This window comes from Bombus fervidus, chromosome 1, assembly GCF_041682495.2.
Source record: "Bombus fervidus isolate BK054 chromosome 1, iyBomFerv1, whole genome shotgun sequence".
NCBI lineage: Eukaryota > Metazoa > Arthropoda > Insecta > Hymenoptera > Apidae > Bombus > Bombus fervidus.
In genome coordinates, this window is record NC_091517.1 from 12,869,910 (window position 1) to 12,889,378 (window position 19,469).

At 41.3% G+C, this 19,469-nt stretch overlaps 1 protein-coding gene across 3 annotated transcripts in view; it reads right to left on the reverse strand.

Annotated features, from left to right (window-relative positions):
• The window catches only part of LOC139986502 (protein groucho), a 154,412-nt gene that overhangs the window by 123,909 nt on the left and 11,034 nt on the right, over positions 1 to 19,469 (reverse strand). The window contains exon 1 of one of the 3 annotated variants that reach the window (XM_072001926.1): positions 19,142 to 19,233. The exons of the other annotated variants lie outside the window; for them this stretch is intronic. Within the exon in view, the coding sequence (XP_071858027.1) occupies positions 19,142 to 19,144 (3 nt within the window). The 5' untranslated portion in view covers positions 19,145 to 19,233. Of the gene's footprint in view, positions 1 to 19,141; positions 19,234 to 19,469 lie in introns of those variants that run through there. 3 annotated transcript variants of the gene reach the window in all.

Consider the following 19,469-nt stretch of genomic DNA (forward strand, 5'->3'; position numbering starts at 1 on the left):
AGTAGACGAACATTCTTCTTCGTAAATGGCAACTATCAAAATATGACAAGAATATTATTCTTTTAATCGAATTGCGCTAGATGTTGAAATTGTAATTGTACTGAACAATGGTACATGTTTGGATTTTGTGGAGGATATGGTGTAAAAAAAATTGTGGAGTATAAAAAGGTAGGGAGAATGCTGGGAAAAAGTTTAATAAAAGAAACGTGGAGTTTTTCCAGGTATTTTAATATAAATTCATAGCTACTTCGAATGTATATGAATATTTCCAGCTGAATTTCTAAAAATGTATTTTTCCCACATGATTATGCATACTTCGTTACTAATAACGTTTGTATGAGAATTTTAAAGATGACTGAGTTTACGTCATTCGATTATTCTACTAACGAAAAGTGAAATTTCCACGAGAATAAAAAGGCAAATAAGTGCAAAAATATCAGAAGCCTGAAACAATCTCAATTTCATTATCTACGATTTCTCTTTGCGACGAAACAAACTTGCGTTTGTGTATTTTGCAGATACTCAAACACAGCTTTCATACTTCAAATTTTTACATCGAAATGGCTACCGTAGTACACCGCGTATCGCACAAGTCTAATTAAGATTTCATGTCTGATGCTGTTAAACGTTACATATATTACTCCCGACAAGTAAAAGTGAACTGCCTCCCATCCAGCTTTTGCAATCTGCGTGTACAGAAATTACAGTTTTACATTTGCGCGTACGTGTACACGTTTCACGAGCATAGAAACAATATTTTAATAAAACTTTCTACCTATCCGAAATATACGTTATATTCTGACGAAACGCTCGTTCACTTTCAGCCAACGTTAATACCAGTTCCACGAAATGTGTTTCATCTACCTGGACCATAAGTGGCTCTTTTTCTCCCCTGTCGTTTCTAGAATTTCACGTTCTTTATTATTTCGCCTGGTACATGGCGAGCTCGCGTCGCTACATTATAATTGCCATTTTAGGCGCAAAAACCGGGCCGCCGTGTTTCCATTTACAGGTATCCACCACCGTGTGTTTTAAATATACCGTGTACTTTGTACGGAAATATTAGGTTGTCCGTAAAGTTTCTTTCGTTTCATAAGGTGATAATAGATGAACAATAATTTCTGTTTTATATTATTTTATTGAATTAGATATGATACATTTCTTCTATCTCTATTATTATATCCGTGTATAATTCAATAAACTAATATAAAACAAAAGACATTGTGCATCTATTATTTCCTTATAAAACGAAAAAAACTTTTCGGACAACCTAATATTTTTTGCTTGAACCAAAAACGCGCAGAACGCTGGATCCTTACTGGCGATTAGATTGATTGGAAGGTCGAGTGAAAGTTTCCACGTTATCTGATCTACGATAGCCTTTAACGTTAAATTCATGCACTGTTATCTGGATAAAAATGTAATAAAACATTTTCTCCATTATCTCTACGATATATAATAAAAATACTGCCAACACGCGAAATGCAGCTTTAAGCAGATTTCGTGTTACGATGAAATTATATGTTTCGTTGGAGAACTCGCGTTACAATATATATATAGAAACCGTATAAATATTTATTTTAAAAATACATCTATTTCGTACTACGTACGATATTGTTAGATTGTTTGAAAAATTACTAGCGAAAATTCAGGAAGGTTTAGTTACGATTACACTTTTTATCGTTTATAATCTGACCGAGTCTAACTCTGGAAAAAATTTTCTTTTCCGACAATGGATTCCTTTAAACGATTCCTAAAAAGTCTTTCGAATAAGTATATTCCACAATAATAGCCAAAAAGCCACAATAAATAGATAATTACGAGTATTAACACTTTGATTGCCACGCCGAAATCACATGTTTCGCTCAGGACGCCACGGGAGTATTTTTATTATTCAAAGCATATAATGGCAAAATAATAATAAATCGAGGATGTAAGACAACATTCCTTCCCAATGGATCGTTTATCTTATTGGTGGTCACGAGTGACCACCGTGGCGCCTTGGTAACAATTGATAGCGACATATAACAAGGCTTCGTTTCTTTCAACAAACCATTCGCATTCGTTGTTTCGTCGTAAGCAAAACGTGCAGAATATATTGTTGAAACGTGTAAAAGATATTAGTAAACAGTATTTTCTCATTTTATATATACTAGTAAGGTATGTGCACACTTCTAACTTCAGTTATATATATGATTATAAAGCAGCATTTACGATTATTTTTTAAACTGTGTTTATAATAATATTCGTAGATTACCTCTCAAAGATATGGATGCAACCACAGTGCACTCTTAGATGCAAGATTTGTTCTCATTTCTTTTTATTGATGTTTTAATAAAAATGTTTAATTGTTCAATGGGGCACTTTTTGTTTCAAAGTATCTTCTATTTATCGGTTATATTCAAAATGCTCTAACTGTCAATTTTCATTCAATTTTTACAATTGTAAGAAGTTTAAGCGCTCCGGTCATCAGTGACCACCGTGGAGTCATAGGAGAAACCGTGGCCGTTCATATAAGATCAACGTGGCCATCAAAGTGTTAAAGACGAATGTTCCCGCTAGAATTCAAAATTTCTTCGATACACAAACTTCAACATCACCTGTTTTTCCATATTTTTCCTTAATTCCTTTTTAGTACTATCCAACTAAGAACCATGTTCGTTCCAACATTTCATTACTTTCCAATGATAGAAATTCATAATAAAAATATCTACTGCGAACTTTTCGACCGACCGAATATACCAGAAAAAATTATTTTTATTCGCCTAATGAAGGTTTCGCAAGCGCGCCACGAACCAAAGATAAATCACGTAGCACGGAACATGTTAATCTTGCCCAATGAAAATTTCCTTCTAAAAACAAACGCTTGATTTTCCCCGAGCTTTGCTCTCGATCACGAGGAAGGTGGAGCGGGGGAGGAGGACGGGCGATGATACCGTTGAAAAGCCCAGGATCCGATCGCTCTAGCAAGCGAGAGATTAAATTCAGATTTTTCGATTTTAATGTTATTAGTTTAACCCGGGATTCAATATCGTCCGACGCGCTGGCGATTGGCGCGATCAAATAAAGGCGTAATAAATACGTGTCGTCCCTGTAAAATCAAGTTAAAACGCGACGTAAAAATTTTCCCCGGGTACATACATTGTTTGCCACGGGAGCCGTGCGCGCACACGCGCCCCGCAGTCGTATCAATAATAAAGCGAGCACGTTCCCGTGTACTCAACGAAATGCCGTGCAACGCTCGTCTCTGATTTTTCACAGGAAAAATTGCACGGATGTGCGCCACGGGGAAAATCCATTTTTCGCCGTGGTTTAAAATATTCATCGTTTTACATCGAATAAAACCAGAACACGGGGGCCAGGGACGTAGAGAAAAAGGGATTTTTTGCACATGCATACACAGACAGACAGACATACACACACGCGCGAACATACCATCATAGCTGGCACACACCGTGGGGAGAGCTGTAGCGGAAAATGCGGTTAGCTTCCGTCGAAAAGCGAAACGCGAATTATGTCGTTTCGACGAATAATGATGAGAGAGCACAGCCGGCACCCGTCAATCAGTGTCCTTTACGTCCTGCGGCCGATTTAATTATCCGATAGTCCAGCCATCCCCGAGCCAAACGCCAAAAACCCTTCTCGCGTCATATCCTGTCCCCCTTTTATCCCTCACTTTCCACTGCATCTCCTCCCTTTTTCTTTTTTTTCTTCTCCCCCCTGATCGAGAGCAATCACAATAACACGATCGGTGTTGGAACTGGGAGCACTTCGAAAACTGCCCCGTGAAATCAGCGATCTCCGACAAAAAGAATTAATACCGAAACGCGATCTGGTCGAAACAGGCCGATTGGAGAGGGTCGCGCGTATTTTGGCATTTAGCTCGTGACATCAATGCCGGGATAATAGATTCATGCGCGCTGTATAACGCGAAATATATGGTTTTGTTGAACGTCTGTAAGGTAAAAAGAGGATTCCAATGACAAAGAAACGGCGAGCTTGATAGCTCGATAAAAAAGAATTAATATCGAGAGTTACATATTGGGAAACGAGATATCCACGATTTGGCAAAAAGTCGCTCGCTACTTTTCCCGATTTCATTATCTCCGACTGGCTGTCCTCTTTTCTGTCCACATCACGTTATATAGAAGATCCGATGCTTTACCAGTCGTAAAAAGGAGCTGGCTGGCTGACTGGCTTGCTGGCCCGGCGTCGAAGAAAGAGCGAACAAAACGGCAGTCGAGTCGATACGACGCGCAACGCGATTTTCTTCGCGTCCATGGGAGTAGAGAAATCTATCGGCCCGTATAAAACGTCTCGTTTATTCTTTCGTCTCGATGCTCCGTTTATTCTCAAAGCAGCTCGTCGTCTGCTACGATTTCCGGCTGAGTACGTGGAAGATCGGCAAGACGTTTAATGGGACGAATTCCAATAAGATAGAAGAGCACGAACCTGACTTCTCTGTCGTCCGATGTTTGTTAGCGACTGTAATAACTCGACGGTGCACACAGTGCATTATCTATGGATCACGGGCAGATAGACATATAGATATATAGGATAGACAGGCTGAGAGAAAAGGAGAAGGAGAGAGAGCGAAAGGTAGAGTAAGAGAGGTTAGGTGAGCGTGTCGTGGTGAGCATTAGGGCGGATAGTGGCAACAGAACCAATCAGTTGCGTTTGCAGCCACTCAAGTACGCTTAAGTGGCGCATATCAGCGCGCCTAATTACGTTAGTTCCATCGATCCTGGCGTCCACTAAAGACCCGATTATCAGCATGCATTATCGGCCGAGTTAAGGGCCCTCTATACCGTGTCCCCGGCTGTGCCTCTTCCGTGAAAGCGAAACACGCGCGTCAAACCGCTAAAGATACATTAATCATTTCACGAATCGATTCCGGATAAGCCGCCTCGCTCTCCTTCTCTATTTCCCTCTCTTTCCCTCTTCGATGACTGGCCAAGCGAGCTTTATACATATTAACGCGTTGAACGCGACGACCAGTGAAAGCATCGTCGCCCGGTCGCCAATTTAATTACCATAATTGCCGAGTAATAATTAAACAAAAAGTCGAAGGTAGCTGGAATTACGGTAGCATAGATAAAAGTACGATTCGTTCCATCTTCCGTTCGATGTAATTGATTTACGATCGATACGGCTATCTCCGACCGCTTTTCGAGATGTAATTTCAGGCAAAAGCCCTGCTCACCAATTTGATTTGAGTTTTAACTTTTTAACACGCCAGATGTTTTACGATGAAATGTAAATGGAGACACGATCGGCAGGATGATGGTGAGCAGGTGAAGGTGACTGAAAAAAGTATACATACGCCGTACTTCTTCCAGCAAGCAGGTTTCAAACCATTAATTCACTAGGGAAATGCGCCCGGAGGATTCTTAGCTTCTTAAAAGGTCTATTTAACGTTTAAAAGAAATTTCCATTAAGCTTCAGTATCTTACTACGAGAGGATGTTTCACTGCGTGTAATCTCGTCGTTGAGAATATTCATGCGATTTTACGATTACACTGAACCATGTACTACGTAATCTTTTTAATAAAAATGGGAAACCTGCAATCGAGAGTCGATGAGTAAAAATATGGAGAATTTAGAAATAGGCGTGACATCGCTAATTATTCAACTACGTGTGAAACACAATTACAGGAAACGTGAAAGCAAAACACGAATTACCGCAAGGACTCCTCCCCGTGATTCGTAATTTCGCGCTAATCAAAGAGCACCAGGTACCAAACACACCGAGGAACATCTTGTAGGAGATTCAGCGTGTGGAAAGTTTAGGAGAAAATCGCAGCTAAACCGGAGAAGATAGCGCAGAAGGTCAGAGGGGTAAATGGAGAATGACAGAGAAGAGCTTCGAGGGCTGGCGGTTTTCCTCGCACCGCAAAACCACCAACACGTGGCGCGGATTCCGAAACCGCCCGACGACCAGAGCCGACCGCATTCGCCCTATAACTGGACCGACTTACACTCCCATAGTTCGAAAGCTCACCGCTGGTCAAGGTCTTCGAGATTCGTACGCGAATTTCCACAATGAAACTCGTACAGCAAGTTCTCCGCGTAACTATCCTATTATTAGCTATTTTATGCATTCCGTCTTCTAATAGTTTTCAAGATTTACCTATCACTAATTCATCTACCTATCTGTTAATCATCCTCCAAAAATTGATCACTTAATTTTACAATAAAGATATATATATATATATATTAGGTTGTCCGGGAAGTTTCTTTCGTTTCATACGATGATAAATCCAATTCCAAACAAAGAGTCAGTCAGATATTTGGGCATGAATCTGGACAGAAGAATGACATGAAAATGACATATCGTAGATAAATCCAAACAACTTAAATCAAAATTTAAAAAATTCTACTGGCTCATTGGCAGACGTTGTAACTTACGCACGCAGAGTAAAATAATGCTATATAAGGCCAAATTAAAACCTGTTTGGACCCATGGAATCCAAGTATGGGGAACAGCAAGTAATTCCAACATAGAAATTCTTCAACGATTCCAATCGAAAACTTTAAGATTCTTAATAGATGCACCTTGGTACGTCACCAACGAAACAATACATCGCAACCTCAAGATACCCACAGTCAAAGAAGAAATATCCAAATTCAGTAATAGATATAACATAGGAGTTAACAACCACCAAAACTCACTAGTTACTCAATTACTTGACACAAGGGATCAGATCTGCAGGCTAAAAAGACATTACCCTTTAGATTTAAGCATTAGATTCAGCTAGAATCAAACACACGATAAACACTTATTAAACACGACATAGTAACACGCCAGAATAATTTACTTATAATTCTCAATGAGAATTGATTGTAAAATTCTTCCAAATAAAAAACAAAAAATAAGGTGATAATAGATGAGCAACAATTTCTGTTTTATATTATTTTATTGAATTAGATATGATACATTTCTTTTATCTCTATTATTATATTCGTGTATAATTCAATAAACTAATATAAAACAAAAAACATTGTGCGTCTATTATTTCCTTATAAAACGAAATAAACTTTTCGGACAACCTAATATTTAACGAAAATCCTACTGTATCGTATATTTTCATACAGATTCTACCTTGTTGAGAGAAGCTATATGCAAGAAGTAATTAAACGTCACTCGACTTGATAATCTCAATCGATTATTCAAACTGTCGCTGGACCAGTTCGACCAAATGTAAAAGGTAGAAGTATCTCACTTCGGATATTCATTTATCAAAACAAAACGGACACGGTGAAATCGGTTGTTGCTCTTTTCTCCTTTTACACGCGATCATAACGGAACGATCGTGTAGCGATCCACAATCATGCTTACATGGTTTTCTCGTCCGTTGGAAATAAAAATACACAAGGATCGTATCGAAAGCGTTAACAGTCCGTTGTAATGAAGCAATATTAACCGTGAGATATAAGATGATAAATAAATTACATACAAAGTATCCTCGGAGACGCGTACAAAGTAATAATTTTGTAAATAAGAAAGTGGTCGGGTAATTTCTCTGGCGGGATCTGAATTTAATCGAGTCTGCCGGGATCGAGTCGCTTAATCGACAATTCCACCGCTCGAATCATCGTGCAACCTTTCCCGTTCCACGATCGCATCGTATTAATTTCTTTCGTTGCGATTCTCGGTGAACCAGCATCTCGAATCATCGAACACGGTACACCACGAACTTCATAGTCGAGCAGCAAGAAATCGAAATTCGATCGCAACGCGTGAAATGTCGCCCTCGTGGAAGAAACAGCGGCAACCTGCAGTCAGACGTCGACAGTCGACTGAGAGTTTATAATTCCACGATTCGCAGTTTCTGCGCCGTTTCACCGCGAAAGTTGTTTCGATCAAAGAGACGGTAGGACGTCTGCTTCGACGCTCGAATACAAACGGATTACCAGTCTCTGGCTCGGCAAAGCCGCGAACACCGGCGAGCACGGAAATTATGCAACGCGATAACAGTTCTCCTAATATCGTCAGACAATGCGCTTCAAGATTTGCATGAACTACGAAGAGAGGAACACGGGATCCGAGGGTTAGACGAGCAACCAACAACGAACAGAGAAGCAGAAGTAGATGGATAGAGAGAAAGGAGGAGAGAAATGTACAAGGTGTCTCAAGATGTAACAGCAAAACTTTGTTAGTATATTCTACGGGTATGATCGAGCGAAGGATGTTACATAAACATAGATCGTTTAAAACTCTATTAAAAAGCTATAATAAAAGAAGAAAATACGAAGAGGACAGACTTGCAGTTGCTACAAGACAAACATAAATTTAGAATCGACTTAATAATCAGTTGTTAATATTTACTTTCTTTCAAAATGTTCATCATTTCTATCGATACGAAAGTGACATCGATAAGAAGATTGAATTTATCGTCTCACCAAGCTCGTTTTAATTCACCACGCGTATTAGTAATGTTTTGATACATCTTTTTTCGTTCAGTTATCCATTTATCCGGATGTACAAATTCAATGTACTGCGAATAAGATTGAATGTTATAGAATCGTTCTTTCTTTATTTCCTATTTTTATTGCAACTTTCTAATGAATCTTTAAATTATCTGTGTTTACATAACATTTTTTATGACCATAGAACATAGAAACCAAGTTTGCCTTTTAAATCCTAGAGCACCCTATGGAGACAGAGAGAGAGAGAGAGAGAGAGAGAGAGAGAGAGAGTCGATTTAAGAAGGAGCGCGAAGAGGAACAGAGCAAAAGCGAGGCAGAAGAGGCGACCCAGAAGCAGAGAGACAAGGAAACAATGCACGCCTCGTCGACGCTGGTGTATCTTATTGATCATTATGATTATTCCCCGAAGCAGACTGTGAATTCACCCCGAGACTACGGGTGCGCGACCGACATTTGCATAAGCAATGCATTTTGATTCGTAGACCCACATTGTGAGCGGAACACGGAATGACATAAATAATGCATGGCGCAATGATCGCACGACCGCCTCTCATGTGTCTCTCTATCGCGGAACGGGAACGATTCTCGCGCTCATAATTCTTTGGTATGCGGGAGCATAGTTTTACCGGTGTTACCTGACTGTACGCGATTCGTTCTACTCTCGTTCCCGATAATGAAGGATTTTATTCACGTATCGATTCTACCGTCGACGATATATATCCCACGTAAACGCGCGTTTCTGCTTTTATTATCACGTTTACGGGCAGCTCGTTGTTGTTTCGTTCCGGAAATATTTCGCGTGGATAAATTGTTTCAACACGATGTTGGTAATTTTTTAACGGTATAATGGAGCATCGATGGCCGGAACTCGAAGCTGCCAGCACGCTCGGGGCCATCGACAAACCCGAGGGCGATGAAATTAATTAAATCCCTGGAATCGAGTAAACTGTAATTCTTGCGAAATTTTCTATATCGTTAACGTTATAACGACGATGTAAAGCATCGAACTCACGCGACACACCACCTTTGTCATTTAATAAGTGGTTACACGTTACGACGTATCCAGTTAAAACGAACGAAACTTTACTATATCATTGCGAACGAATTATACGGTTTTGATAAGGTACGCGTGAATGTCTCTTCGATAGCAGAATGTTTGATTGTCTTCTTATGGTGATTTTATCAGAGCGTGTTATTCGAATTCGTGACGGTATGACGATAATCGAGTTCCATTAACTCAGACACCTCTTCGAAACTCTGTTTTGCAACGTGTAATGGGGCATTAAGAGAGCGAAACTGGGCTTCTAGATTATTGCTCTGAGAGATGTACGGCGTGATGCAAGAGTATATTCAAGTTATGTACTCGTAAAACGCTGCGCAGATATAATCGTTAATTCGTATGATTTTGTAGCCTGTTCAAAATCAATGAGCATTCAAGGCCATCGAGGAGTAGATCCACCACTAAGGCTTCGGAAGTTCTATCGCTTTATTATTCACTTGTTCGATACTACGTTTGTATTGTTAATTAACTGTATTCGAGCCATACATAATTTCATCAAGACCAGCCTTTTAGTTCTAAGCAATTTTTTAGAGAACGTAGTCGATCAATTTGTCTTCTGAATGATTCACTTATCTAATTTATTTAATCTTACATTTATGTAATTAAACAAAGGAAAAGCGAGTTTGCAACCTACACTTTTCTACCACGTAACAAACTCAACTATAATTTATAAAAATTCATTTACATATTATCCTTCCCGCAATCTAATAAAGAAAGGAATAAAAAATAATTTCAATCCGTACCCTTATATATAAAAAAAAAAAGATAAATAGAATCTACAAAAAATTCACCTATTATTCTCTCAGTCTTTTCGTTTGACGTTTTCCATCATCGACGAATCAAGCGATACACGCATTGTCCCGACACCCGTATTTCCTTGCACGCGCTGCGCGAAAAGGCAACTTTATCGTCGCTTTCATTGCCTTGGCAATAGCGCAGTATCGGCGGGAGAGAAACGTGCGCGCCCCAAAATCAAAGAGAAACGGCAGCACGTTTGCCTCGACATATCCATACGGTAAATTTCTTTTATTCTCCGGTGGCGGGCTAGCGCAGCCCGTTCGAAGCGATGTGAATCGAGCTGAAAACACCTGACACACTCGGAGAGACGTGCACACATGCACTCGCCGCACACCAGACAGCCCTCTACCACCATCCTCTTCCCATCTTTCTCCCTTTGAATCGGTGTCTCGCTTTGGCTCGCTCGTTCCAGCGAGCACTCGTGCAGATCCGTCGATAAGAGGCGGCCGCGGCAGTTTAACCCGCCGAGCAATTAAGGCGATACGATCGGTGCTCTCGTGAAATAACGTCACACTGCAGAGAGCTGGATACGTGGATAAGTGCTCTGTGTGCTCGTCCGTCCTCTTCTCTCTCTCTACCGCTTCATACCTCCTCGTTTTCGCTCGCGCCTCGTGCCAACCATCGTGTCACGTCTCTCTCCGTTCCTCTTTGCCAGCCGTTTCACCGTCCACGTACGCTTTCTCTACCCGCCCTTTATCTATTATGCTGCGAGTTGCGCGTGTGTATACACAGCACGCGTGCATGCGTCTGTGTTTGCACGTACGCTTTGCATCGCGTTCTCACGTGCGCGCACTACGACAACCTCAAACACCACGACGACGACGACGACGACGACAACGGCAACGGCAACGGCAACGACAACGACGACGACAACAACAACGACGACAACGAAGCTGCTAGGCGGCGACGACTGCGACGACTACGACCAGCTGTGTGTTCTCTGTGTTGCTTGTCGGAACTCTGTCAGTCCGCGCATACCATCGTGTGGGCCGACTTAACTTAATAACACGGCACCCGTGACGCTTATGCACTCGGTGTTGCCCAAGTAAATGCACCGTGGAAACTGCTTGTAAACCCGACACCGACAGCCTTTTTCCTTCCCCCTCCCCGTCGTTCTGGCTAATTAAAGTTAAACACAAATTACTAACGTTTCCGTGGCACGGCCCCGTTGCGTGCGCGTGAACCAGGCTTGATTGCCTCGGAAACTGCTAAGTATCGCGGGCCTTGTAAATATCCTTTCAATGACTGAATGGTTTCGTGACCGGTAAAGGAACGGTTGGGGACGCACGGTGTTTTCGAACGAATCGTGCAATCGCTTTCTCTTTAACTTTTGATCGCTTTTTGGATGACTGCCGTCGATATCGATCGTTTTTGCAAGTTTTTTTCAACGTGCAGAAAGAGTACGAAGCTTCCTGAGTTGAACCCAATCGATTTGCCATATGAGTACTCTCAGAAGCCAAATCGATCAGCTCCACTTTTTCGTAATTACTTAATTTTATTACGTAAGTACACGATCGATCGTCGATTGTCGAAAAACAAATGATTTACTTCCACGATAAGTTTACTTTATTGCACGAAGATGACAAAAACAGGAGAAAATTTTAAGGCACATTGGAAGAACGCTATTTATAACATTTCCTTGTAGGTCTCTTCGATTTATGGAGTTGATCAATGTGGTTTTTGAACGGCTCATATAGTAGCCTTGATGGGAAGGATGTAGCGAGGTTATAAATTAATCGGGCTCGAAAGAACACGAGTTTTGATCGGCGAAACAGAAATTCGAGAAGATTTAAGGGGAGATAAAGCTCTTGAACCTTGTCAGCAGCGTAATATGTTAATTTAAAACTACACATGTAGTTCTCTTTTCCCAGCTACAGATGTTAATTTTCAGTATATGTATAAGTATTTCCTTTTACTATGTAACATATAATTATCATAGAATAAAAAGTGATACAGGTTCAACATATTCGCCCTTTAGACCCTTTCCAATCTGACAAAGGTGTCCACAAGTATCCAGGAAGCATACGATCCCATCTGCAGTTAGATCAATTAATAAGTTCATTTAACGATTTAATCCACCAGCTTACAACATTCTTCCTCCCAAAAGTACATCATAATGTTTCTATTTAGGAACTTCGTAATTGACTACGCACGGAACATAAAGCGAACAAGGTTGATGAAGGTAACGTTGTCTGGTAACGAAAAGAAGAAACGAACAAAAAAAAAAAAAAGGAGAGAAGTTATACGTCGACGTCGTGATCGTCGAGTGAAAGATAACAGCGAGCAAGCGGAGGAAAGGAAGGGTTTAAAAAAACACGTGGAAGCGGAACGAAGATTAAATGAACAGAAGCCGGAGAGAAGCGGAACAAAGGACCAAAAGCAACGGTTCGTCTACTCCGAGTGGACCAGGTAATTACTGGTCGAATCTCCTCTGTCTTTCCCCACCTCTGACGCCTATCTTTTCCAGCCCCTCGTTTCCGTCTACGCCAACCACCCTTCCGCTTCCAACCCGTAGAGAGTTGCCGCGAAAAAGCAGCACGAGATAAAAGCGCCACGAGAAAACTCCGAGCCGAGCTACGCCAATGGGGCGCGGTACTTTAGCGACACAAAGGAAGCTCAAATATCGGCCAACTGTCGTAGCCCGGTGCCACCCAACCCCTGGAACGACCTCTCTCTTTCACTGTCCGTTTCATACCTTTTCTTGCTTGAAACGAAAGCAGGGGAGAAAAAGAGAGAGACAGAACGTTTCAACAAAAGCATGACGGTACAAAAGCTCTACGATAATAGGAAGCACGGCAAGAACCACCCTGGTAGTTCGGCCACCTAATCTGTTACAGTCATAAACCCCATTTTTGCCCCTCCATCGTCGTCCTTATACGAGCAACCAAAACCAACCTCTGTATTACAGTACATATAACCACCTATACAACCACGTAGAACCACACACGTACGCTATTAGTGGTACGCGAAGTCAAATTTTTCTCGGGATTACGTCTAGCGACCAGTGCGTCAATCATCCCTCTTTAACAAACAGATTATTCCGTGCTTCTCTTAAATTCGAAATCAAGTACATTTTGGAAAATATTTGTAACTCTTGGTAAGGATTGTTATAGCGAGGGCTGAGATTTAAACTTCTGAATGTCAAGTGTTGGAAGTATAAAACTATAAGAGTAATTTATAATTTTAGAATTGAATCGTATTCAGCGAATGCGTAGATTGAATTTCGCGTTAACTGGCAGACTAACTAAACTTCATAATTCTCAAAATTCTGAATCTTGTACGTGAGTCGCGCATAAATTACACGAAAGGCTGAATTATGAACTTAAAAATATCGTAAAACAAGCAAATCGCCCAACTCATTATTCAAATACTATCAATTATCGAAAGCCAACCTATCATACCAAATATCTCATAATTCCAACCAGGCGAAACCTATATAGAACCACTCATCTTCCTGGTTCATGATTCTTCCTCTTCTTCTCATAGACCAAACAGGCATCGACATCGCTTGTTTCATCCTGGCAACCTTTAAGAGCCGACACAATGTTCGAGGCAACTTTGCATAAGGGTTGACTGCGTCAGGGGTGAATATGTTACAATTACTGGCAAACCGAACGAGCCAGAGGGACTTTGAAAAGGCTGGGCTCGCTTCAATCCTCGACACTTACGAACAATGTCACCCTTACCGATTCCCCTGGCCCGATAGCGTCCCCATACTATCGCCTTTTTTTTCTCTCTAGAGGGTGCAGGGTGCACGGTCACGTCGAAATGAAATTTCTCGAGCAGGATGGCCACACGGCTCTCACCACCACTTTCTTGCTTGGTTCACGATAATCTCGTTATCCGATATTATAGGGTGGATCCGTGGCCACTCTCCCTCCTTCTCTTTCCGTTCACCCCTACAGGGGTGAGCGCACGAGCAATGAAATTCGAGAAGAATCGTTCCGTGGCGTCTAAATTGCGATTCTAATCGGAGAATGGCACGCGTATGTGCTCAACGATCTGTTTCGACGTGGCCGTAAATGCGGGATTTATGTGAATCACCGGCGGCCACGATTTGTCGAGAGCCAACGAGAGATTACAAAACAACTCTCTTCGCGGAGTCGTTCGACCGTTCAGCGTGGCTGAGTCGTGAATTTAACACCGTTCCCTTGGTTTCCGGCTTCGCATATATATATACTTACCTATATGTGTAATATACGCGTGCCCCTAGCAAATGTTTCTGCTACATTTCGCAAGCGTTTTGACGCTTCGTTGAAGGACCATGGATCAGACAATTGCTCGATATTTTGACGCGTCAATTATAATTTTTAAAGCTTCTTTTAAACCAGTCGTAACGCTGGTTTGGATTGAATTTGTTAAAAATACACGCTGGAATTATGCATACACGTAGGTGAAATTACAATACAAATTGGAGCGAATCAAGATCAAATGTGGAATCTATCAATAGATGACTAACAATTATGATAAATAACTCGTACAATGATCATAGGGAATTTAAAATACATCAAAGAAGAACAATTCAGAAAAAAAGTTGCAGAATTAATTAGAATATTCGTTGCTAGAAAATAAGCCAGACGTATCCGAAAGAAGGGAAGAAAAACAAAACGAAACGAAATTATATAAGTTTTCCATTCTCGTGGATGATACGAGGTGAACCGCCTCTAATTGTTTTTCTATGTCCAGACCAGTCGTTAACCTGTTTCTCGGGGCTATGATTGGTACGGGTTGAACGGAACCAGATAAATGTGTAAGCGTGACAAGGAAGATAGGGAGAAAAGTCTTTCGTGTCTCCTGGATGTCGAGCCATTATCGGAGCTATCTCCCGACAACGGTCGACCGAGGGTTTTTAAGAGCGTGGCTGCCTTTATCTGCGAACAAGCTGCAGCTAATGTAGCTACGCGACGAGGTCTCGGCGACCTAACTATGTACTTCCTCCCTTTTTTCCCTCTCCTCTTTCCCCTTTGCTGTTCTTCTTTTTTATTATTATCTCCGAGTTGACTTCGTAGTCGTTTCGAGACAGCATGAAGTGTTCAAGAAAGGAGTGGAAAGAAAAGGAAAAAAAGAAACGAGATACATCTTGTTACCGTGGCGTGAACAACCAGGGTCCGAGAGTTTAGATTCAATGGAAAGAAGAAAAAATGGCATAAAACTCTAAGATAAATAAAAATAAATTTCTTTAAACTTTCCAATTCATGAATTTGATTCTGAACCGAGTGGTTCAAATAAAGAATTTTAACTATCCTTCAAATTTCCTCAGTAAACTACGTGTTCCAAAACTCAATTTTATACAATCTGGTTCATCTTGAACCAAAACAAAGTGAACAACATTATTGTTTTCTCAAATATCAACTAATTTGCACCAACATATTAAACTTTAAATTTCTCAAGATTAGAAATATTAAATCGCGTCGTTGCCCCAAAACGTCAACATATCTACGTCACCTCTTAATCAACCTTTTAACTAATTAAGTTAAGATTATAGATAGAGTCAAAATGAAAAGGAAAAAGAAGACCACGTCTTTTAAACCATCAAGGTACAAATTACAAATATCACGACACATTGTCTACACAAATGGTACGAGTAAACAGAGTCGTGCACAACAGAGAAGATCCGGCCACATGAGATTCGCTCGACTTCGTTGATGCGTGTATGTGCTTGCATTTCTGCGACGGAGTTCACCGCGCATAGTTCCTGTCTCTCTTCCCGCTCAAACAACTGGGATTCCCCGCGGAACGCGCGTTCTGCCGCTCGAAAAGTCACCAGAGCGTGCGCAGTCTTGTAACGCTGGTAGCGAATACCAATATTCGCTCTAGCGACTACGAAACTGGCTGCGGAATCGTATTGTGCGCGTGCTTGCACAATCTTTCCTGCCTCTGCCGCTGCGTACGCATCAGAAATCGCCTCGTACGAATCCTGTACGAGTTACAATCAAAGGGCTATATGTGCGCGTATATCTACTAGAAATTATTCGACTGGGAAAATATTCGAGCACTACCTTTTCTTGGTTTTAGCGTGTATGTGTTGAATAATTAAGCTACTCGAATTTTCATCGAATCATATTTGTGACGGACTACGGTCGTTCCATTGTATTATCTATATATTCCACTACATATCGGAATTGATTCTTTATTTTAGCTTTTAATTTTGTTTCAGTTCTTAATGCTAAATATTATTTCGATTATTGATTTGTTGAAACAGCAATATAAATAAATATCGAGGAAATTCAAGACTGAAATTATGTCTGAAGGGTTACTATAACTGTAAAATAAACGATATCTTGCTTTTGAGATTGCGATGGAAACTAATTCATTATATTTATCACTCTTGTGGATAAAATATATCGAATCACGCTTGAGTATCTTATTTATAAAGATGTTGTTGTAGACTTTTAAAACGACAATTATTCACATCCTATCTTAATTTATAAAGGTGATTTTATTTATGATATCGTCAACGAGCTTTAGATTAAAATTATCGATTCGTACGATTGTTTTCACTCTAACGCGGTTGGAACAATCCTTTGACATAATTACACTTGTTTGTGAATGAACAGAAAATAGGAATTTAAAAACAGGACATTGTAAAAAAACGAATAAAGATATGATCGTACACGTGTAAACTATCCGACTTTTCCTTTAAAGATTTACTTCACAACCGAACATATTAATCTCCGGCGTCTAACAGTTTTTTCACCGTTTCAAAATAAATGATAAATTCAAAGAGCCGATAAATCCCTCGCGCCCACGTCTAATATTAGAACACGTGCTCTGTCTTTATCTAATCTTGACAAACGCGATCCTTTTACATGGCTTTCCGGATTAATCAAAAGCGATACATCAAGTGCAAAGATCGGACTCAATAACACTATCGAATACGTGTTAACACGTAAGAACCCGTACCCTTAGTCGTATAACCTAGGCACGTAGAGAACAGAGAGTGCTACAGGTACACGTATATAACGTTGTTCGCCGGTGAGGAGCGAAAGAAGCATACGGAGCTTCCGAAAAGGAAACGGCGGTGCAAGTAAGACGCTGTAAAGTGCAAGAAGGAAAGGCAAAGAAGCGAGGGAAGGAGACAAGGTAGCCACAGATGGGATCGAGCCGGTAGTATACGGTAGCCCCCATGTATATCATTAACCTCATCCTCGTTTTTCGCCTCCTCCTCGTATACCCTGTTCCATCGCTGCCACCTTCTCCACCTTCGTGTGGCGAGCGTAGGTCTCGACGGCCCGATGAAACAGGAATATCCTGTCTCTCTCCCGCGGCAGTCACGCACCAGCTCGATGTCTCTGTCTTCGAAACGATCTTCCCTCTCGCTTCGATCCCCGTGCCCGTGCGCTATTCTTGTCTCTCTCGCTCCAGTGACCATTCTCGTTCGAGCGGTTTCACTCCTTCGTTCCTCTACGAAGCTCTCGACTGCTCTCATTCCCGCAACAGTGAAGTACATAATTCTATCCTGCTTCGTCGGCGACGCTCACCGATTTTCCGTCTCAGTTAGCCTGCTGGCTGCTGGTAGCGAGCGAGCCAGCGTGCACAAACGAGTAATTAACTATCTCCGTGTGGGACACGTGTTCCCACCATGCTCTCCCTTCTCTCTCCCCATTCATCGAGCCACGTCCCGGCGCTTTCTCCGTCTCTGGCCAACACGGTGTCTCGTTCGTCACGCTGTCTCGCTCTCGGACACGCTGTCCCCGAGCCATTCTGTTTGCACACACGCTCTTATGTTAATTCAGCTTAACGCCCCAAAGCCCTCGAGGGTCGCGGCTCGCTTCCAAAAATTACGACCGATCACGAAGAGGGACCCCCGAGGTGGTCACGGACGACCTCGTGGAAAATAATAGGGACCCCTTCTGTGTTGTTCAGTTAGGGAGGGGGGAAAGGGAGATGCTCAGTGAGGGTCGTTTACGGTTAGGGCTCCCAACGATTGTCGTTGGAATACTTGATGAGTGGTATATAGTATATACCAAGGACTGGATTAGCCAGGCCCTCGGCATTTACGTGTGACCTGACACGACGACCGTAAACAGGAATTTGATAATCCGATAGCGTGAACTACGAGTGGATAACTTCGATCCGGTTGGGCCACATTTAGCCAGCCACTTCTCGTCTTTCCTAGATTTTTCAGCATTAACCGAGCTTAAAACAACTCTCTGCAAACTAACAAACAGAATCTCTAATCGCGATCGTACGTTTCTTTTTTCTTCTTTTTTTTTTTTCCTTTATGCAAAATCCGCTACAACGGTTCGTTGTCTATCTGCGTGAAACGTTTTTCCTCTTTCCTTTTTCTGCTTTGCACCGGAGAAGAACACGTGCTATGCAGATTAGTTCTAGAAACTCGAGCCACTGAAGTGGAACGTGACAATTTATTTTCAACGAGCCGATATAACGATGAATTAACACGAATACGATTCAATTATGCAATGGAAAGCGGCATAGACTTAATCGATATTCAATCGACTGATAAAAGCCGGAGAAACGGAGCTAGAGACAGACGATGATACGTAGAAGCAAAGACGAAGATAGAGGATGAGTTCACGGTGAGGAAGGCTGGTAATATATCCGATTCGTTTGACATCGATGATACGGAACTGTATTGAAAATGAGCTTATCCAAGGCTTCCTGTATTTTATTATACAATAGACGACGAAGGTATTTCGACACAAACCGTGGAAAACTCTCTGAAATATCATTAACACTACAATTAGTCACGAGTATCATAATTATTATCGTTTACTTTACAGGATTATCCCAAGTTTACGATACGGACAATAGGTCTGCTATTTTTGAAAATTTTTCCATATTGTCACATTATAAGGTTTACAACTCGGATCACGTCTACAACTTAATTACCATTTTAAGTGCTGGACGGATCCGCTTAATAGCAAACAACGTTTCATAAACTTCGACACCAAGAAAAAACTCGGCAATAGACAATAGGACGATGTGACTAATAGGACGTTAAGCTACGCATCCTCGTCCAGATACGCACATGACGCATAACTTGTGAAACGCGCACAATATTTCGACGGTCACACGATTGGACAGACATACACATTCCCACCTCACAAAAGACGTTGACGAAAACACATTCCCTAGGCTGACCTCTAGCATATAAACACCATGCGCTTCGAGAATAAGAAACTTACAAATCATAATAATACTAAGATTTCAAAATTAC